Source organism: Calidris pugnax, unplaced genomic scaffold, assembly GCF_001431845.1.
Source record: "Calidris pugnax isolate Ruff unplaced genomic scaffold, ASM143184v1 scaffold188, whole genome shotgun sequence".
NCBI classification, from domain to species: domain Eukaryota; kingdom Metazoa; phylum Chordata; class Aves; order Charadriiformes; family Scolopacidae; genus Calidris; species Calidris pugnax.
The window spans coordinates 1,931,531-1,954,930 of record NW_015091257.1 but is presented as its reverse complement, the minus strand read 5'-3'; the positions used below and the strand labels follow the sequence as shown (position 1 = coordinate 1,954,930).

General features: G+C 39.3%; 1 protein-coding gene across 1 annotated transcript in view; it reads left to right on the top strand.

Moving 5' to 3' along the window:
* The window catches only part of GABRB3 (gamma-aminobutyric acid (GABA) A receptor, beta 3), a 113,833-nt gene extending 90,936 nt beyond the window's left edge, over nt 1–22,897 (top strand). The window contains exons 6-8 of the mRNA XM_014960317.1: nt 2,299–2,451; nt 6,591–6,835; nt 18,938–22,897. Coding sequence (XP_014815803.1) covers nt 2,299–2,451; nt 6,591–6,835; nt 18,938–19,288 — 749 coding nt within the window. The 3' untranslated portion in view covers nt 19,289–22,897. The remainder of the gene's footprint in view (nt 1–2,298; nt 2,452–6,590; nt 6,836–18,937) is intronic.
* The last annotated feature ends 503 nt before the right edge of the window (nt 22,898–23,400 follow it).

Here is a 23,400-nt window from a genome sequence, read left to right as displayed (position 1 = left end):
TAAAGCATTCAAGATAAATGTCTAAAGTTTGCTCTGTTACAGTGTTTCTCAGCTAAGGATTTCATTATTGAGTATTACTGACGTAGATGACACATTGCTTCTCTCCGCTGTTAACACACACCTCCTCCATCCACACCATTTTCCCTAGCACTTTCACTAGCAAAGTGCTTTCTTTCTTCTTTCTCTGAGGTTCCTCAATGTGTCCAGGGTCCTTGGCACTGAAGCAACCCAAAAAGAGGCTTTGATTCAGTGATTCAGTTCTATTGAACCTTCTTGAATGAATGTCTCAGATGATTATTTATCAAATAATCAGTATTTTATGGGGTATTTTCCAGTCATCACTTCTATCAATCATATTCCACAGACACCCAGACCTGGACAGGACTTTTGGAAGAGATTTATAGAGAATCCTTTACATGGGTGGGGTATTACATGAAATTATTTTCCTCAACAGAACTTTATAAAGATTTCTTTCTGAAGAAAGTGCATTACTCTTACTGCAGAAAGGTGATCAAATCTGCTATATTTTTAATGTATTTCATGATGGCAGGGTATGCTCCTGCTTTATTTACATTGCCTGCAGACACAAGGCCATAGAAATTGTTTCATAAGAAGCTCAATGGAAAACTAAAGCTTTGTAAGCAAAAAAGCAGGCATAGTTTCAAAGAGAAAATTTGTCTTTTGAAATTAAACATTGGTCAATTGAAAATGAGGATCTTAAGCAAGCTAAATTCTAAATGGTTCTTTGCTGAAAATTATGTTGACTGCTTTAGACAGCAGAAAACCTTGGTCTGATTTTCATGATGAAATAAATTCTTCTGACTCTTCCAATAATATTCTATTGGTGAAGCCTGAAGACATTTCATCCTGAAAAAAATTATTACTGTTTGAAGTAATCACAGCAATCAAATACATCTACCACAGATTTCTTTTTCCAGTGCTAGTTCTTCAGAGATTATTTGGTAAAAGAGTTAAGGGTAGTTGCATTAAGTTTGATGCTCCCTGGGTGCTTCTGCTGCCTGGAAATGGTGTAGCTTTTTTTTCTGTGATATGACTCAAAGTGTACCTGACTACTAGGAATGTGATGAAAAGAAATCTGCATTTTTCTATTCCTTCTTTCACCTTCTCTCTCAGGAAATCCACCATTCTTGTGTATTTGTGCAAGTATAATTTCTTATGCTCATCTGCAAACATATGAACATAATTTAAAGGGAAGTTTGCAGTTTTTTCTTTGTAGATGTAATCTTTTGTATCTTGTACATATTTGCATTAGAATCGTTGCAGTGGGATCTAGTATCTAGTTGGGCCCTCAGTGTGTTCAGAAGTGTTTTTTAAGATGTTGTCTATAACTAGAGCTTTAAATGAGCTATTAGAAGTATCATAGCTAAGACTAATAATGCAAACATTGAAAGCATGGAACTAGTATTGTGTGCAGGACTACCTTTTTCTTGTACAGCTGTACTCACATTTAACTGTCTTTGCACTCTGTGAAAAAAGTCATGATTTTTCAACTGTTTTAGACTTCTAAATACATAAAATATACTCGGTAATATTAACACCAACTTTGAAATAAACCAGTTTTCAGTTAAATAATAAAATATTTTGTTTGAAACATTTACATCGAGGTTATTCCTTTTTTTTATTATCTATTTGCTCCAATTGTAACAATTCATGAATCATATATATATACTCTATGTATGTATACATACAGACACAAAAAATTTCATCTTTTCATTGCTTAAAATATTTTTAGAATAAAAATTCTGTCCAGCTGTAATTGAGTTATAGTCCTTTGGATCTGCTCTGAAGGCTTTTCCTCACTGGGTTTCATTACAATCTATTTTTGACACCACAGGTAGCGTGTTTCTCATAGTTCAGATGTAATTAAGAAGTGCCATCTCATGAACTACTCTTCCATGTAAATACAAAACTATGCACATTAGTAATCTTCTCAATATAAATACATAAAACTGTGTATTTGAATAAGCATTTTGCATGGAGACCTAAGCATCTGTTTTTAAAAACTAACCGGTGCTTACCCATCTGTTCACTAATCTAGAATAAGTTACTCTCTCTTTTCTTCGCAAATACTAATTGCTTGAATATTACTATATTCACTGCAAGGTTTCTTTTAATACTAACCAGTAATACAGTGAAGGCGTTTTCCCTACTGTTCTGCAGATGTCATACTACCCCATAAAATGTGCGTGCTTTGGTTTCTACGGAAACTGAAGACAAGTATCTGCAAATGTCTTTTCTTCAGTATAAATAACTCCTTTTTCCCTTCCTTTTCCTCAGGTGCCTATCCAAGACTCTCACTGAGCTTCAGGTTGAAGAGAAATATTGGATACTTTATTCTTCAAACCTACATGCCCTCCATACTGATTACCATTTTATCATGGGTGTCATTCTGGATCAATTATGATGCATCAGCAGCAAGAGTTGCCCTTGGTATGTGCTGAGAATGAGTGGGACATTAAAATGTCAGACTGAATGTAGCCTTCAGAGGTTGTTAAAGACTGAAATGTGATGTCAGTATTTTGATATTCCAAAATCATTTACGTCAAAATCATGTCATCCAGTATTGCCTCAAAAGTGATGAGTTTTTGCCTCCATGCAAGAGTTTAGCTAAATCTCTGACATGAGCTGCTCATATGGGTCCCAGCCTTGTTCTTATCAAAGTTAATGTTGCTGTCAGTAGCTTCAATGAGGGGACCAGCTCCAGAATCCTACTCCAAGGGCTTAAGCGTGGGCTTTTAGTTCAGTTCATTGTGGGAAGACAAGTGTGGCTCCAAGCCTCTGCCTGAGGTCCTGCCTGCTTTAAATGGCAGTAGCAGAAACAGACCTCAAGAACCATGTGCTAGTTCCAAGTGCAGGGGCACATCAACTATGGACTGTGACATTCCACCTAACCCTCAGAATGCACGATATGCCAAGTGCATTTTTGTGGCAGTTTAATGTGCCATTTACCTCATGGTAAAACCCCATGTATTTGGCACAGGTTGGTGATCCCTGTCCATGGCCTTTTCAGATCAAAGTATCCTTTAGATAAGGGAAGGTGGCTTCAAATGATCTCACAGGAAATATTTCATCTATTAAGAAGCATACTCCAGGATAGCTATAGACAAGGAGGATTAAATGGATCCATAAATCCTTTTGACTACTGCTGCCTCTCATATCATCCCAAATCGTGTCTTCATCCTGTGCTTCCCAACAGCATATAGCTTCCTTCCCAAAAGTTGACACTAAGCCTATGCTGTATAGCTTCCTGCTATGCTCTCTTCTCTTCTTAAAACAGGAACATATTCCCTCATTCCTTTGTTTTTCTGATATTTAGCACAGCAAACCATGACCCCAACCTGTGTCGATATGATTCCCCATCTCTGTACCTGATGCCTCCCAAGGTCCCACATACCAATGCATGCTGGGCAGCTACAGCTATACATTTGTGCAGTATCATATTACGTCCTAGCCTTTGAACTTGGGTAACTGAAGATACTGTAGATTAACTGCAGTTACTGTGCAGTAATTCTGCAGGAATTGTGGATTAGCTGATGCATATGGCATGACACAGTCTAGTGTCACCACTCAGCAGCTAGTGCATGTTCAGCACGTTGCAGCTAAGTAGCAGCTTAATGGGAGGTGGGATGAAGAGTCCAAACAGTTCTGATGTATTAATAAATTAATTACTGTATCCACATCCACCCTGGAGACATGTGACAGAATGAGGGGAACACTTCAAACACATCAGTCAGCATCTAGATTTCTACATGCCAGCCAGGACCGCAGAGAACAGATGGTTAGACAGAAGTTACCAAACACAGTGACATTCCATGCCCTTCTGTAATGGGTTCACACAGTTTTTCCTTGTTTAAGGAATAGGACTCTCTCATGTGGCCTATTTCTGTGTAGCAGAACTTCATCAACTACTGTACTGTGATAACACAAATATTAGAACAGAAATCAGAGAGTACATTCAAAGTAAGCTCAGGAGTCCAGATGCTCTATTTCCAATTGATATAAAGTCCTTTTGAGAGGAAGAAAATCTATCTAGAAGGTTCTTCTGTGAAAAAAATTAGTGCCTTGGTGATTACGTCTGTGATGTTTGTATAATAAAGCTCAGTACCATAGGTCTGATCCTGTGCTCTTTAGTATAGCCCCTCTTATGAGTCTGAAGCTGATATGAAATGGTATCAAATTTGACTGGCTCTGAAAAGCACAGTACAGAGAAGAATAATGCCTGCTGGCTTAGGTATTTGTTAGAGGAAGAATTCCCTGTACAGTCCTTAGGAAACCCAGGCATGGAGCAAAGGCCAGCTCATTCCGGAGACTACGTGCTATGGACACTGCAGACATGGAGGCTGACACAGGGCTGATCTCAAGAGAAATATTAAAAAACACCGTTCTGTTCAAAATTGAGATGTTGCTAGTTAGCCCTAGAAGTTCCTAAATTTAGTCCTTTGAGCGAGGAGCAAAATAATCTCAAGAGTTCTGACTCTTGGAAAGGACTGTAATCATAAGATTATCCTGTTTTTATACGATAGGTGAGTGCCAGCTCCTTCTCCTCCAGCTGTGCTTTAAAATAAATTATTGATCCTTTGCCTGCAGGATGTCAGGATCTCCCAGAGGATGTATTTCTTTTGGTTAGTGATAGCCACCTTTCTATTCAGTGTGTTTAATCTTCTGGATCACTAAGAGAGCCACCAAACTCTCCCTGTGTGGTGTTTAAGGCCTTCTCTCTGGAATCTAGATAACAGCCTGGGAACAGGCCCCAAAACTGTGGGCACCATAACCTTCACTGGGCAGGCTTCTAAGTACTGTGTTGACCTACTAGCGTCTGTGGGGTGCTAGTGAGATGCCAAGGGTGTGTTAAAAGGAATCTCTGGGATTTCTGATACAAGAAACAATTGGATCTTAGCTGATTCGTTGAATCCCTCATGGGAAGCAGCAGCAGGTAATCCTACAAGGACAGACGCTAACTCAGGCTAATGAAATCCCTTGGGCTGCAAACGTACGACAGGGTTTGTTGCAGTTCTCCACCCTTATTACCCCTGTTCCCTACACTCACATGGAGCTTTTCTAGAGATTTTGTCAAAGTTTCTCTAGGTAAAAAAACCATCAGCTATACTCATTACTGCAAAGCTGGGTGAGCTATGCCCAGTAAAAATTTTAAATAAGCTTGTGCTCTGTGTGTCTCTCCTGTATTTCAAGATGTGAAACATCTGACATCAACACACAGTTGTTTCACAGTTTAGAGAAAAAGCACTGAAAACTGTATGATGCTGACCTACTAAATATACAAAATATCTGTTACAGAACCTCATAGGGTACTACCACAGTTCCCTGGAGTGACACTGTTTACACAGACAGCTTGATTTTGAGTTATATTGTCTTTATTTCTGTCTCTTCAGGTAAAATAAGCTGTGTTTTATAATATGATAGCAGTTTTCTTTCATTTTTGCTTTTGTTCTGCCTGTATTTTAGTGACTACTTACAAATTGATGGTATAATTAAGGAATCAGAGAAAATAGTCATGGAGGGAACCCCTATTAGAATGGCTTGCCTCTTTTGCCATCGTAGACTTATTGCACAAATTTGTGTTTTCAGCCACCTGTGATTTGTGATTTTCATAAAATTTCCAGAGATACAGACCCTGCAATTTATTGTGAACTCAAGCAGACTGCCAATAAATTTGCTTTTCTTACCAGCTTTTCAAAACACTGCTCTGTAATATATTTTCAGGTGCTATGTCCATCCCTAGGTAAATAAATGAGGGTTTGATATACCTTATAGATTTTCTAGGTACTCGCTTAGTGCCCAGTCAATCACAATAAAAATTATGCACTCTCTCCTTCTCACCTTCTTTCCACAAATGCACAAACCTGTCTGCCTCTCACTGCTCCTCTCACTTCTTTCTATGTAGAAATTAGACTGTTGCTCTAAAAGTCATCTTAAATCCCTCTTCTATATTGTCCTTTTCTGAAATAGGTGTCTAAAACAGATGGGATGAACTGCTCTAAAAAGGTCCCTGTCTCTCTCCACCCACTACAGGGGGAGCCTACAGGACTAACTTCAACCAACTACTTAACTCTTAGAAATTTAAAACTGCATGAGAGGAATCTTTCAGCATCTACATGAATGCTCTACCTAAATATGTGCACACAGTTTTATCTATCCAGACCCCCAGTTAGTTCTGTCACTTTCTAAAAACTTCTCTGTGATGTGTTGAGCAGCACCATGTTGGAAGAGGACACCATTAAATGCTTGGCAAACTGTTTGCCTTCCTGTCGCAGATCAGTTTGGTCTTCATGGAGGAGATCTTCAGTACAGCTACACTGGCTTCCATGAAGCTACAGTAACTCATGGCAGTGGTGCCAGGCTCCCTTGTTAGCTGTTCCTCTGATCATATGAAGGAAGTAATGTAACAGAATAATAATTTATCAAGCTTTAATTTTACTTTCTTTTGCAGTGTTGCCACCTGAGAGATATCTTCACACTGACAAGGCAAATTTGCCAAAAATGAAAAAAAAATTGATGCATAATCTGCTTGGAGTTATAAGACATATGGTCTTTTTTTTTCCCTTGTGTAGGAATTACAACTGTGCTGACTATGACCACAATCAACACTCATCTGCGAGAGACTTTGCCTAAAATTCCATATGTTAAAGCCATTGACATGTATCTTATGGGCTGCTTTGTATTTGTCTTCTTGGCCTTACTTGAATACGCCTTTGTCAACTACATTTTCTTTGGAAAAGGCCCTCAAAGGCAGAAGAAACTTGCAGAAAAAACAGCAAAGGCAAACAACGATCGCTCAAAGTTTGAAGGCAACCGGGTAGGACTCTTTAATCTATATATAGTCTTTCTTTTATTTTATTTGAAAAACTGTATGAAACAAACAAAAAAAAAAAGCTTGCACAAAAACAGCACCAACATCTCCTTTTTGTGGACAAGCTTTGGCATTTTCATATTCAAGAACCTACATAGAAGAATATATTTAGGCATGCAGAAATCGAAGTGAGTATGATCTGTATGACAAGTAACTGTAAGAAGAAGAAAACAATGGGAGTGCAGCTAGCTAGAAAATAAAGGCTGAGATTTACAAAGGCATTTATTTGTCTAAATCCAATATAATTTATTTGTTATTTTGTTTAAGTATCTACGTAAGGGAATCCAGGATTTGCGCATACTTTTTCTCACTTCACTTAGAGCAGACACATTTAGAATGGGAGAGAACAGATAAGGATTAGTTCTGCCATGCTAATTAATTGGCCAGCATAGCTGAATCGCTGTGTGTGGCATCATCATGTGCTGCTGTTTAGGACAAGCAGAAAATTATGATTCCAAGAGAAACTTTCAAATTGATTTCTGAAGCACACTGTTGGGATGGTGTGTCCTGATCACATTCCAGACTATTTCCTTTCTTGGAGTATTACTTCATCCAATGAATACCTTTTTTTTTACCCCTTTGGAAGACAAATTCAAGGTACTCAACACTATATGATATCAGCAAACCATGACAGATTGAATAGAGCATGTTTTTTGTCTAAAATGCTCCCAGTGAAGCTTATTCATTCTGTTCTGTTGAGTAAGACTATTTTTTTCTATTGGCTATAATTAGAAGAGTTCACAGTGGCGAAACTACTACCTGTGTATTAAATACCAGCATCATAAAAGCAATTTCAAGTTGTTTTTTTTGATCACAATGATTCTGTCTGCTATAGCAAATGTAATGTGCACCTAATTGTTTTGATGAGAAGCTCAACTGAGCTGGCGATGTGCGCTGGCAGCCCAGAAAGCCAATGACGTCCTGGGCTGCATCAAAAGAAGCGTGTCCAGCAGGTCAAGGGAGGTGTTTCTGCCCCTCTACTATGCTCCCGTGAGACCCCACCTGGAGTACTGTGTCCAAATCTGGAGTCCTCGGCACAGGAAGGACATGGACCTGTTGGATCGGGTCTAGCGAAGGACCACAAAAATGATCAGAGGGCTGGAGCACCTCCCCTATGAAGACAGGCTGACAGAGTTGGGGTTGTTCAGCCTGGAGAGGAGAAGGCTCCAGGGAGACCTTATAGCAGTCTTCCAGTACTTAAACAGTGCCTGCAGGAAAGATGGGGAGGGACTCTGTATCAGGCAGTGTAACGATACTGATAGGGGTAATGTTTTTAAACTGAAAGAGGGGAGTTTTATATAGTAGATATTAGGAAGAAATTCTTTTCTGTGAGGGTGGTGAGACACTGGAACAGGTTGCCCAGAGAAGTTGTGGATGCCCCATCCCTGGAAGTGTTCAAGATCAGGCTGGATGGGGCTTTGAGCAACCTGGTCTAGTGGGAGGTGTCTCTGCCCATGGCAGGGGGGTTGGAACTCGATTATCTTTAGGGTCTCATCCAACTCAAACAATTCTATTATTCTAATTATCAAAACTGCTATCTTTGAAATAATTTTTGAACCATTAAACTCATTTTAGTCCATTATGAAACCAAATTCTCATCACAGCTGGCAGTAGAACTAAGGACTTAGGACTAAGCTAACAGGAAGAATGAATCCCTGGAAAAATAAGTAGTTATAGTAATTAAAAAAAAAAAAAAATCAGATGGGAAAAAAAAGAGTACCACAACTGAAAGTAATGGAGAAGATTTTAGCTTCAAGCAGGTAAGGCAGATGTTCTCCCAAAGGAAACCATCTGGTGAATCTCATCCATTTAAATGATTTACATAATTCAGTACAAGTCTTGCTAATGGGCTCAATAGCACCCTGTTCCTGACTCTTCTTCTATCTTGGCATCAATTGGTCTACATTGTCAAAAGGAGCATATGTACCTTAACTAATGAAAATGAGGAGTTTTCATTGTGTAATTTTTATAACTCAGATCTGATCATACAATATGTCAATCTTTTTTTCTCACTTTTGACTTATAAACTTTTCTTTTCTTAATGGACCATATGAAGCAAATATCATGGATCGTTCTGACTTTCTGCTGCTGAACATGATGGTTCACACACATCATGTGTGAGTGAAATTGGGATATAAATTCAGCACACCAGAGCTGAAAGAAGAGTGTGTTACTTTGTCCCTTGGAGATCCAGCTGTAAAAGGGGACTCCGTATGCTTTGTAGAAACACATATGCTCATACTGACTGTGAATATTTGCTGTTCAAATGACATAGGATAAATAATGAGGCATGGTTCCATTCTGTGTGGAAAACATTTTGTCCCCAGGCCTCACTGGTGCAGTCAACAGAGCCTTGTTGCAATCACTGGATTCAGTGCCTTCGGAAAAGTAGTGCCAGCATACAACGGTGAAAGACAGGGATTTAGGTAGAGCTGATCAGAAATCTTCCTTTGAAACAAAGCATAGACAGAAAATGCAGATTTGTTTGATGTAGGATGTCAAATCTGAATTTCTGATTTGAGAAACACTGGCAAATGCAAAACAGAGGGGACTGCTCAGAGCAAGTAAGAGGTCCCATTGCTTTCAGGATGAACAGCTTGGGAAAAATACATCTAGTATATCTACTTTGAACAAAGTTTAACAGGGCTGTTTAAGGGCCTGATGAGTTGTATCCCAGAGTCCTGAGGCTGATGTAGTTGTCAAGCTACTCTTCATGATATTTGAAAAGTTATGGCAGTTCAGGTCAACCCCCTGGTGACAGGAAAAACAAACATTGCACCAGTTTTTAAAAAGGGTGGAAAGGAGGACCCTGGGAACTACTGACCTGTCAGCCTCACCTCTGTGATTTGGAAGACTGTAGCACAGATCCTCCTAGAATCTGTGCTAAGGCACATGGAGGACAGGTAGGTGATTTGAGACAGCTAGCATGTCCTAGACAGTCCTTCTTGACCAACCTAGTGGCCTTCTATGTCGGAATGACTGCATCAGTGGGCATGCCAAGAGAGGGTGTCATCTATCTAGACTCTGTAAGGCCTTTGACACAGTCTCCCCCAACATCATTCTCTCTAAATTGGAGAGCTAGGATTTGATGGGTGGACTGTTCGGTGGATGAGGAATTGCTTGGATGGTCACATCCAGAGAGTAGTGGGCAATGGCAAAATGGTGAAATGGAGGTCGGTGACAAAATGTGCCCCTTAGGGGTCTGTACTAGGACCAGCACTGTTCCATATCTTCATTAATGACCTACACAGTGGGATTGAGTGCACCCCCAGCAAGTCTCTGGACAACACCAAGCTGAGTGGTGTTGTTGACGTGCCTGAGGGATGAGATGCAATTCAGAGGGAGCTGGACAAGCCTGAGAAGTGGGTCTGCACACACCTCATGAGGTTCAACATTTGCTTGCTTCTTGCTTTAGACCTGGGACTTAGGGGCTGGATATCCTGGGAGAGGCTCACAAACTCAAGGGTATGTTGCACTGCAAGGAGGCTCAGAACCATGGATGAAGACTACCTTGTGCAAGTTCATTAGTGCCATTGTTTTTGTCATTTCAGTGAGGCTTTTATGGAATGTATTCAGAAAAGGGAAGGTTTCTAATCCTGGGAAATATTTCAAATCTCACATGATTTGGGGCTGAGCAACATTTTTGAAGACAGGGAGAGTGCCTAAAAAGAGGCAGCCCCCTTAGCAGTTATCACTGCTATTTGATGACTGTCAAAATGTATGCTGTGCTGGAAATAAGATTGAAAAGGGTTCAAATATAAAACTAGAAGAAGGGACTATTTTTAGTTTGTCTGTCAGACTACCATTTTGTGTTGATGTGTGCTGCTGTTTTGTTTTAGTAATTGAATTTGCTTGTATACGAACCATATGCATGAGCTCCCTGACATTGGTTTAGAGTCCTAGCTCAGAGCACTAGAAAAAGAAAACAAAATGCAAAGCCCAAACCAAATAAATAAATAAACGTGAGTCCATTAATTGTCCACATCAGATACTGTGGCTTGTGGGTGTAGTGACAGAGCAACTCTGTGCTGTATCATGTCCAGCCTGAGTCAGGAGGGGCTGCGGGCTGTGGGAATCGCTTGTTTGTGTTGGAAGGCAGCATTAGCAGAGCAGAGGCAGCACAACATATTGCCTGGTGTTCAGGCTCTGAGTTTTAGCATTGCTCATATGGTACCCAAGCCTGGGAGTACTGCTGAGGAAATGTCTTTCTCTCAGGCAAAGGCAACAACAGAAGGATGAAGGAAAATGCTGATTGTTTTCACTCAGGAGCGTTTTAGCCCATGGAAACCAGTAGAACCAGCATGGACACTGGTGTTGTAGTTCATTTTTCACCCATCAGAGGACTGAACTCTGCAGTACAAGCTAGCAAGCTTGGTTATAAACACCCCTCTTTCTTAGAGAAGCAAAAAGGCTTTTCATGCTTTCCTAGTCTTATTTGATTGTAGAGCAGGAGAGTTTTAACAGAAAAAATGTTCTAGGGCACAAAATCCACAGATGTGGGTATGTTTGTGTTTTATTTGATAATTGCTTTGCAAGGCAGCCACTGTTCATGCTCAGTAACTCTGCTTCCTAATGCATTTGCATTTGCGTTGTCCTGCGTCAGAGGTTACGGGCTTGAAAAGCCAAAATTGGCACAGCCATCTCCATGTTGCTGCTGCTGCTGCTGTGGACGTGCCTCTCCGACGTCAAGCTTTTAGGCATTTCTCTCGGAGTTATTCCTGTTGCGCTGCCACTGGGGCTTGCTGTGTTGAGGAGGGCTCCACCAGCTGCTGCTGCTGAGCTGCCTGTTGGCTTCGCTGCTCTCGTTATGGCTTTCTGTCCAACCCTGCCTGTGTGTTAAAGCCAATGACCCCAATAGCTCCAGGCGCAAGGGAAAAAGAGCCTTCTCAGCATGGAAACAGCACAGCCGGTGTCCTCATGTTGCAGGGTGACAAGGAAAAGCAGAGGAGAGAGGAGAGCTCTCTGCCCCGTGTTCTCCCATGTAGCACTGAAGCTGGAGGTGGCATGGTGACTGAGGCACGTCTGACTAAACTGAATCTCTGGGATGGGTTTCAGAAGAATCAGAGCTGGTGATGAGATGAAACCTGAGTGAGCCTTTACGAATGACTCATCCGTGGATCAGCAGCTGACTACAAAGAAAATGTCACACTTAGCCATCTCTACTTTTGACTGCTTTTGCATCATATTTTATTTCACATAATGCACTGTAAATAGTATTCTTCGCTGAACTTTTCCAGCCTTTACCAGTAAACCGTAGCTACTGGAAATGAATCTAGACCGTGGATCAGCAGCTGACTACAAAGAAAATGTCACACTTAGCCATCTCTACTTTTGACTGCTTTTGCATCATATTTTATTTCACATAATGCACTGTAAATAGTATTCTTCGCTGAACTTTTCCAGCCTTTACCGTAGCTACTGGAAATGAATCTAGGATGCTCCTTTTTTGTGTAAACTAATATTCGTACACTTAGCAGTTTCAGATTGAAAACTCTCCCTTGAAAACCTTGATACACGGTTCATATATAAGGACAAGCTCTAGGATAAAAGAAGAAGTAAATCTTGATTTTTCATAGAATATTTCTTCTCCCTATGGTATTGGTGCCTAAATCAAAGTCCTTTGTTTGTGGAAAAAATGTCAGAAAAGAATAGGTAGCCTGTAAAAATATTTTCCTTTAAAAATTGATCACCATTGTTACAGATCAATTCTGTTCCTCCTGTTTGTATTGGCAGATTCAGGCTTCATTTATAGCTCTCTGTGCACTTTCAGTTTTGCTACATAAATTTTTGCTTTTAAATAAGGGTCAGATACAGCCTAATTTACAACTAAATCAGCATGAGAGAGCTCTAAGGCAATTCTGTTCTCACTTGTTGTTCACTCTTGTGGTAGAGGCTACTGGCATAATCAGCTGGTGGGCATGTGTTTTGGACATTGCTCCTTCTGGGCCAATCCACAGAGGTTATGATTTTGTGCAGTCCCCTGCTAAAAATATTGCTTCTTAGTTCAAGCTGTGGCAATTTACGTTTTCTGCTTGGTGGGACCAAAAGTTCAGCCTCAGGGTATCAATCAGGAGGGTAACTATCACACAAGCTTATTTAAGCTTCAACCCCCTATGGCTGTCAGACATGTGGGAAGAGCTTCCTTTGAACAAAAATAATGCATAACCCTTTATAAAAAGGCTCTCCTCGTCAGACAGTTCGTGCATGTTTTTTTAGCTCTGGAGATTCCTGGCTCAAACCCTCGCTGTCGGCCAAGGCAGCAGCTTCCCACCAGGCATTGCTGAGAATAGAGGCCACTTACATCTACTTAGCACTTTTAAAGAATTGTTAATTGTAGCAACCCTTCTCACAAGTGGGATTTTATTCTGAGAATGAATATCTTGGCTGCTGTGGCAGAATTATCACTCAGTTTAAATTGGGAAATATGAGAATAGCAAAGCTGCCAGTATTCTCTTGTGCATCTTCATCTTTCCTGGATACTTTTTTCAGTGCTGTTTTGAACAGTGGGATATTTCTGAAACATGAGTGTGATGAGTAGGTGCCAAGTTTTGAAAAATATCTGTCAAGGGTGATGAGCACAGTTCTTGTGGGAAGAACTCTGGTCCTGTAGCGCTTATGATGGAGATGTTCAGTGTTGCACTGGGAAACTCATGCATGTATTAATTTTGTTTGACAGCCACCTTGCACAAACAAGTATAAATGGTGAAAATCTAGAGATAGTAATAAGGTTTGTACATGTGATCCATAGTACAGCCCAGAGAGTGTAAGAATTCACAGACTGTAAAATACAGGGAAAGGGAGGACCATAACATTCATCTCCTTTTCTTTGTCAGTTCAAATATACCAAGGTTAATTGTCAAACTTCCTTCTTACTTTTTGGACAGTAATACTAAGATACAGTTTCCTAATTTCTTTTTTTATTCTTCATGCTTTCCGTTTTTTTTCAAGACCTTTCCATCTTCCCAGTTTTGCTGGTTACCTTGGATTCACCTACTAGACTGATATGACATAATTGTCTCTCATTTTTGTTATGCTTATTAATTAATATAAACATATTACAATGATAGTGAGAGAAGTTTCAACTTTTCAACTCAAGGAGAACTCTCAACACTATCAATTTTTTGTGATTGCAGTTTTAAATTATTTTTAATGTATCCAAGGCATGATGTGGTCCACAAATTTTGCTTTAAGCACAAAAACCACTTTGGGCCTGATCATTTACTGTTCTGCATGTTGGAAATCCATTTATACATAAATAGAGAAGATGAAAACTGCTGCCAGATAGTTTGCCCCTTGCATAACCATAGGTGCTTGCACCAGGGCATATCAGGAGAGAATTAGGTATCTGGAGTCTAGATTACAATTTCCACCAAAAATAGTTTCCATTTTATTATAATTTTAAGGCGGGATCTATTTTGTGGTTTAATGTACTTGAATAGTAATTTTTATGTAAAATAATACAAGACTAACTACAGAGACAGCTTTTCATGCTGTTATTTAAACCCGTTATTAGCATTTATATTGCTTCATATGATGGAAAGTGTTTACATGGTATTTAAAAATTTGGGATTGATGAACTCCTAAACATGCCTAAGGGGTTTGAACAAAATGCTTACTTTCTTTCTTTTTGTGTAGTAGAGTGAAAGACTTATGAGGAAAAAGAGATTTCATTGTAAAGTACTCCTTAAAATTTATGGAATATTTAACAGAGAACTAAATGAACCTGAAATAATTCAGACACTACCTAATAGTAAATCAAGCCTTATGGTAGTTTCCCGACCCTAGTATAGTGTTTCCAGACTGGCATTAAAGCTGAAATTTTCCAAGATTATTGATTAGAGAAAGGTATTCAAGAACAGCTCTTGGCTTGCATTTCTTTAAAAATATAGTACCTAACATCTAAATGAGGTAGTATCTGGTCTAGAATTAAGAAGCAGACTCAGGACTTTCAGGTGTAAAAGGTTGTTGAAGTTTCATATCTAAAATGTACAATCCAAGTTAAGCCTATTAGAGATGGGGTGTTCCTCCAAGAGCAAGGACCAGAGGTTCTTTGTGAGCCTCATCTTAAGTCTCTAGTCTCTGCTTTTGGCTTCAGTTAGGTAAGTTATGGTGATTTTTGTGTGATGATGTTAGACTGATAACATATTTGGATTTTTTCTTTGTACTGTAACATGTATCATTCAGAAATGGTGAACCTTTAAAAGAGAATCTGTTTTTCCATGTATGAAACATCTCATCACATTTCATGCTTCTCAGCATCCAGAAGTTATGGGAGATTCAATCACTTCACCCTGTTGCATGAGCTGTAGTTTTTCAGGGGCAGGACAGGTGGGGTTTGATTAAAACTAATTCTGAAATATGAGCACCAGTTTTGCATATTTGGATCCATGCTGATTCAGCAGGGAATTAATTAATGATTTAGTACTCAGCTGTTTCTTTCTGCTTTGATGAGCTCAGTGGGAAACACTCCATGGAAACAACCAGCCCTGGCTTCTGTCAGGTGGAGATGGGAGCACTGGCAGTGGACACCACAGCAGGGAAATGGGAATGAATGGCTTCAGGTGGAGCCACGGGCAGGCAGGAAGGGGATTACAAGAGGCATAGAGGTACAGGGAAACAAGGGAAATTTTTAGGATAAAGCATGATAGTAAAGGGTGAGAGGAACTTGGCCAAATACGCAATGTCATCTCTCTAATTTATAATAAGGTTGAAGACCAAAACCCAGTGTTTGCATTTTGGGGAGAATAACCAGTTCCCAGAGAGTGACATTTCTGAGCCAAGTGATAAAATTATATTCTAACAAGTAAAACTAAAGTTTTATCAAAGACATTGGGCTTATTCATCACGTGTAGCCATGATGTGAAACTACATTTCTTAATCTGTATCTGTACCCAGAGTAACAGTTTCCCTGGAGCCACTGTTCTGCATTCATGTTCACTTGCAGAGGATTTTGCCTTACCTGTATATTCAGGCAAACATGAGTCAACTTGCACATGATACCCTGCCATTATTGGTTTGCCTCTTTATTCATTGAGAGAGCTTGTGTACATTTGTCAAAGTCATTTAAATCATTGTTTAAATCATTCGGAAGTCATGCTTATGTGCAAATACTTTTTAACATGTTGCATGCATTAAGTATTCATACTTCACAACATCACCTTAAGGTTGTCAGAAAGCATTAGCAGATATTGGTCTAACTTTGTTGAGAGCTTAGGTGGTTTATCCAAAACCTCTGAAGGAATCAATATAGTTTTCAGCAAGAGATCTCAAGAGTATCAGTGGACTGGAAGCCTGAATTCACTTTCTGCAGACCCCTTCTTGTCTCCTCCTGCTCCTTCCTTCTCTTTGGCATGCCAGTCTGTAGCCCTATTAACAGAGAGATGCATTACAAAAGTATGTTTCCAAATATGTTCCATTTGACATTTTGAGAAAATAAATGCCGTCATACAACCTCATAGGACATAACAGTATGTTCAGACAAAGCATTTACACAAATGTTGCAACTTTCTTGACCACCTTTCTGCTTCAATTAGTAGATGCAGTGACGAATAGTGAAAAGTGGGAGCATCATTGGCAGGTCAGGGGCAGAAGCTACATTAGGGTGGCATGTAAGGTTAGCAGTTAAGGTGAAGCAGGCTATGCCAAGGGTTGAAATAAGTGGAATCAAATTAATACTTTCCTTGGGCAGGAGAAGCCTGAGCACAGAGATGTACCCTCCAGGATACAAGCTTTCAGCTGATACCTCACTTACAAAAATCCAGGCTTGGTATAGAAGGACAAAGTACCCACGGATGAGTTAATGTCTGTATATGTGTAGGTGGAAGACAGAATCTGGAGACATCAGGAAGACCCGAGGGAAAGATCAGCTGCCATCTGTGGTGGTGGAAGGAAAGGGAATAGAGACCTGCAAGGGGAAGGCAGTGCTGTCACGGTGGAACCCAGCAAAATGGTCTTTGCTGCAGCAATTTTAGTAAGCTGAAGGCCATTTCTCAAAGCTCGGGGGGAGACAGGAAAGGAGATGACGTGATGCTGTGAGGGCCTAGATGAGAGATTTAAAGCTTCATAAGGAAAATGCAGATTGTGGAGGTATTTTACACAATGCTGTTACAAATCTGGATCATAATTTGTACTCTTTGTGAAATAAAACCAGAGAAAATGGAATCAGTTATTTTCAGAGACCACCAGAAGTAATGATGGTATCCATGGTTGTATTTTATGGCTATGTGTATTCCCTGGTTGCAGATACTGCTCAACAGCATGAACTTGTTTCTACAAACCTCAAGCTTGTACTTTTGTACCCAATGGGTTTCTGCCATGGGGAAAATAAATTCTTCTTAATCACCACTGAGGCTTCTCCACCCCATTATTTTGGTTCACGTTGTTTATTTTTATTTATAGGCACTCATCAGCATAATGTACTGTTGCCTACAACAGCAGAATTTGTTGGATACTTTAGGATTGTTTTATCTACTTGCCTATATGTCATTTTATATTCTTTTTCCATTTGCAAGAGGCTTGGCAAAGCATTACTGATATGTTATCATAATTGTTTTCACTGAGAAAAGATAAGCTGTAGCATCAATAATTGATGAAAGAAATATCAATTTTACAAAATTTTAAACAGGATTGGAAAGACCTAAATGCATATGGACAGAGACATAGCTAGGCAGGCTTTTAACGCATCACACAAAGCTTGCAAAGGACATAGTATCAGATGTCTGTACAAACTTCAGAAGGCCGTGGTGATAGTGTGTTTTCTCAACCACTTTTAAACAGATGCTTCTAGGATGAGATGTTCAACTGATAATAGCAGTTAATACAGCTAGATCATGTGACAGGTTAGAAAAATGTATTAATTGCAGGATGAATTATGGATGAATAAATTTTATACGTAAAAGTGAAAATTATCCTGTATGCCAAGATTCACTATTTCTGACATGGAGAACCGAGTTCACTTGAACATGTACACATGTTCATGTGTACATGTTTCCAAGCAGTGTTAACTGCTTGGAAATATGCAGTGCAGATAATTTATTTTATATTCAGACATTGTTTTCCTTTTCCAAAACCAGACAGGAAAGTTGGAGCTGATCCCTGCATCAGCTGTCTTCTCTGCCTGTCCTTCAGCATGCAGGACATGGGCCATAAGGGAATGTGGTCTCCCACCACCGAAGCTACCAAATACAAACTAATACAGCATTGTTCAGGACTGCCCCTTAATGTCACTCATGGGAACTGGAAGTTTTTATGGATTGAAGGAGCTGTACCCAACTGTGTGCTGCTGTTGGTACTCAGGGGGACTAGAGAGTCTGGACTAGAGTTTAAGGACTCTAAATGTTCATAACCTTCCCCTTATTTACTGGAAATGGCATTGCATTGCTCACCTGTGCACAGCACTGGGCTTACCTGTGCCTCTTGGATACGGAGGTGGAAGGGAAGAGTGTTGCCTCTTTCCTCAGTTCAGCAGCTTTCTTCCATGTCTAAGTTCATTGCTTTTTAAAATCACCTATCCAAGTGGAAAAGCCCTGCAGTTAAGCATTGCCATGATTACAAAACTGTGCAAATGACTTTGGAAGGGAAAGGTTAAGAGACAAGTTGTAAATAAGGTCTGTGATTCCAAAATGCAAAGAGTTCAGCAGGTCAGAGTCTTGTGATTTTAGCAAACTTCACACGTAGGTAGTAGAGAGAGAATCTAACCCTTACCCTCTCCCCCCACTGCCAGCAACATAAGAGATTTCACTGAACTGCACTGTCCTTTAGAAAATGGCTGGTTTGGATGGAGAGGAAAATAATTTTTTTTTGCCAAATATGGTTTTGTACTGGATGTTGGTAGTATAATGATAGCCCTGTTTGTAAAAGTATTTAAGTACTTGACTAATTATAAGCAGCTGAGTATTGTCATTTTTTTCTAAGATTATCACATGCTTAAAATGAATACACGCTTTCTTAAAATATGAGTGGGTTTAGAGATTTAAATACACCCACATTCTGCTGATAGATGTCAAGCCTTTTGAAGGAACTTCTATTTTTATTTTTTTTGCCCTCTAGGTGGACACCCATGGAAATATTCTGCTAACATCGCTTGAAATTCACAATGAAGTGGCAAGCAATGAGGTCACCACCAGCGTTACGGATGCCAGAAATTCAACGATATCCTTTGACAACTCAGGAATCCAGTACAGAAAACAAAGCTCACATCGCGAAAGCCTTGGAAGGCGTTCGTCAGAAAGAACAGGCGCCCACAGCAAGAGGGGCCATTTACGAAGAAGGTCTTCACAACTGAAGATAAAAATCCCTGATCTAACAGATGTGAATGCCATTGACAGATGGTCAAGAATGGTGTTTCCATTCACATTTTCTCTTTTCAATTTAATTTACTGGCTATACTATGTTAACTGAGTGACTGAACTTTTTTAAAGGACTTCAATTATAACAAGTGAAGTACTACTTGCCTGCAGAGTTTATATATATATTTATATATAAAAATACATATATATATGAACTTTTACTATGTAGACCATACTCATGTATGTGTGAATACATATAGCAAAGAACTGTGTGTATATAAAAGCACACACTGCAAAGCAAAAGTATATGTATGCACACACACATGTGCACATTCATTCTGAGGTTATGGACACTTTAACATAGAATGCACTTCAGAGGAACTTTTTAAATCAAAAGGCAGGTGTCGTCAAAACTACAAGCCTTGAGAAAGTAAGTGTTGTATATTATCACTACAAAACTTTGATTGTCATAGAAATTTTCAGACAGCTGTAATCGTGTATAAAGTCAGTATTTAGTAACATTGTTTGTAAATGCTGCCATACACACTAATCAAAAAGCAGTAGAGTTACACCGGTAAGTTTAAAATAAGTCATTTATATTGCAGATTAATTGACCACAATTTCATCAAGCCAAATTTATTTTTCTTTACTAAAATTTCTTGGGTTTATATATGTCATAATATGTTTTTCCCCAGTTCTGAATGGGCATGGTTTTTAATGATCTCTTGCTTTTTCTTCTGCAGTAAGCAAACTGATCACGGGAGTGTTGCGCTAGGTCTTTGGCGACATATACATGTTCATAATGTTTCAAACAAGCATTTTAAGTGTCCATCAACAGTGAAACGAATCTTTTGTAAGTACTGTAAATGTACAGCACATTTTCCTTCCCTTGGACTGGTTCCAGCTGCCATGTCATTTTGAAAGAAAACGGCACATTTTTAGTATAATTTAGCTGAGAATTCAACTACTGTCAATGTGTTCTACATCTGCTGTAGATGTAAAGATTGTTATTTCAGTGAAAGCATAGAAGATGTCTCAGGTTATTTGCTACTTCAACATGAAACCACCTAGCTGTAGCCTTTTTTGAACATGCATTCACATTATTTAACATTCTTATAACATTGTATGTTAATGTAAAATATATTTGCATAATATGCATATAAGTATATTTTCTCAATATTTTTCTTCCCTGTGCTTGCTATCGTGACCGCATGCTATGTCATATTTTTGTTTCTGTGATGTTACAACTTTTTATTCTCTAGAATTGAGCAAATAGAGCACTTCCAATACTTTGATTCAGTAATGGAGCATTTTCATATTTTATTTATATACTTAAAGTATATACACGTACACTTATCAAGCTAGTGTGCTGCCGTCACAGATCACAAGAGATAGCAAACAGTATGTTTTGTTTCAGCATCAACTATGTTCAAACATATCCTTCATGCAAATATGACCACTTTGGTATTCATTCCCTCACCGGGATTCCAACTTTTTTCACTCTAGTAGATTGTAGTCGTCAAGGTATGCCAATTTCAGATCTGTAAACTTAATTTGTTATTTATCAGAACTAAACCTTTCTAAAGAAAAGAAGATATATTTTTTGTAAAGTGTTTCTATCATGTACATTCACAAATAACAACATATACAGTAGTGGAAATAGATCTAAAAAAAAAAAAAAATTAACCGGGCATGGCCCTGCCAACTCTCTGCATGTAGAATTCCTCTGGATATTGATGGGGATTTTTGGCAGATAGAGAGCTTTGGATGCTTGTTAGAGATGTCTATGGGAGAAAAATGTGTGGATCCACATCTACCAAAAACACCAAAAAGGGATGAAACTGAAAGGCTGCCTCGGCTCTGTAATGACCCGTGTTCTCGCTAGTACTTGACTTATTGTGAGTAGAGCAATGATACTTGTCTCGCTGCCCTGTACGGTCCGTTACTGTTCCCACCCCCCGACTATTTGCAACTGAACTGTGAAACTTTGCTCTGGGCTGAAACTCAGCGTAGAGGAACCTGGCTTGTGAGGTCTGTGTCGTCATCCCATCCCCGGGGCTGCTCCTCGAACCGGAATGGGGTCGGCGCGGTTGCCTTGCGGCCAGAGCTGCAATGCGATCCCCAGCCGGTGGCGTTCACCGCAGTCCTGCTGCATCCTTGGCAGTGCCAAGTGGCTCTAACTGCAGTTTTTAAGCACTCTGCCTGCAGACAGCTATGCAGTACGAAGGGCCTCAAAGGAACCCCTATAGCTGGAGCGGAAAAACTTGGTTTTGTAAAGCTCCTCGGTGTCGCTCCCGTTGGTAAACCGCAGCGTATTATGAGCTCTCTAATATCTCTTCACACTGTGCGGAGATTATAGAGCACATTGTCATCATTACAGTCAAAGTAATTAAACAATTAACACCCTCCCAAAGTACATATTTAGTAGAATTGTTGAAAAGCCCTCCCAAGTTTTTATCCTGATATCAAAAATATAATTAAAGAAAAAAAAATAGATTTTCATAAAACTTAAAAGTGGTAGGCTTTGCTTTAGAAAAATTGCCCTAATGAAGTGATCTTTCAGCAAGTCTTTCAGTAAGTGCCCTGAACAACTACCCTGAAATATGGGATTCAAGAAGATAGTGGTCCCATCCTCGTGATTTAATGACAGTTCTCTCTTTTCTTCAAGTCCCAGCTCCTAGAAATCATGTGATCAGGAAGGGATTTTTAACAATAAGACGAGACTTTTTAGTTGTGATAGAAATGTGTACTCAAAGTCCCACAGAAAAGTTTTCTCCCGTGGCTTCAGCCAGGATCTTCAAGTAGATGGAAGATTACTGTCTGGCCAGAGCAAAGAGGCAACGTGCATTTTCGGGACCGTGAAGAGAACCGAGTCTGTGAGGACTCTTCCTCTCTTACCCTTTGTGCAACTGGAGGGCAGTGTGTTAGTGCAGCCCCTTTCATGGAACCGTACTCCCTAACTTGCCTCTCACCACAAAAAGCAGGCAGTTGCACGTTTCAGCTTTTTCATAAGATTTCGTATCCATCAGCCTAGTTGAGTTCCATGGGGTACAAGCGGCTTGAACCTTGAACATATCCAAGTCTTGGTTTGACTTGAAAAAAGCCAGGAAATTCTCACTTAAGGTCAACACTTCATCTTTAACACACATTTTTGTGCCTTTTTTTGCCAATTCCCTTCTTCCAGTCCCAGCACCACTTCTAACATACAGACACACACACACACAACCATGTGTTAAGAACAGTGTTTGCCTTGACCTCCCATTTTCTGGCTCTTGTCCCTTTATGCTAGCTGCAGTGTATGATTTTAACTGTAAATGTCTTTAAGGCTAAAAATGGTAATTTCAACCAAGTTGCACCAGAGTAATGTATTTCATAGCTAATTAACTCCTTTCTAACTCAACACTATTATAAATACCATTTACACACCATTTGTTTGTAAAAGGCATTAAGAAAAAAAGAAAACTGGAACTATGTTATGTTATAGCCCAAAAGGTCAATAAACAGTAGAAATATTATGGTGGTTTAACTCTGAGTTGATTTCATCCCATTGTAAAGATAAACTAAAACCCAGTCTTTTTTGCTTAGGGCACATCTATGTATTTTTGGTATTCTTCAGCCGTGAAAAAAAAAAAAAAGAATAGTAAAATGGAATGATAAAGAGATGCTTTATGAAAATATTGATGAATGAATATTCATTTATTAAAAAGGATTTAAAAATTAATTGCTTACTTCTTTTTTCTGGGGTTGGAGGGAGTATGATGACTGTATGTTGGGCTGAGTTTTAGTGTTTAATTACATGTTAAATGTCACGTAATGGCTAGTCTTAGACAATTTTTACAAAAAATCCTCATTAATACACTTTCTTATTGACACACAAGTAACAAAAGGGATTCTTAAGCATTAAACTACTCTATTTCCTAGTGTTTTCTACAGTAGAGTAAGGAAAAGAGAAAAACTACGTCCACTGACTTAGCAAAATTCTAAATGGCAAATGATCAAGCTGGGACATGGCCTTTTAAGAGCAGAAAGTTTGTTCTCTGTTTTATATGAAAGCTCAACCTGTCCAGGAAGCTGAAGAGCTTTTGACACCAAAACAAGACAGTGGTATCATGTTTATTTGTTTCATTAATAAAGTCATAAATATTTCAAAACTAAGCAAATAAAAAGTTTTCCAGCTATGCTAATTGTATCATGAATGCTAATTGTGTTCATTACACTTTTTAT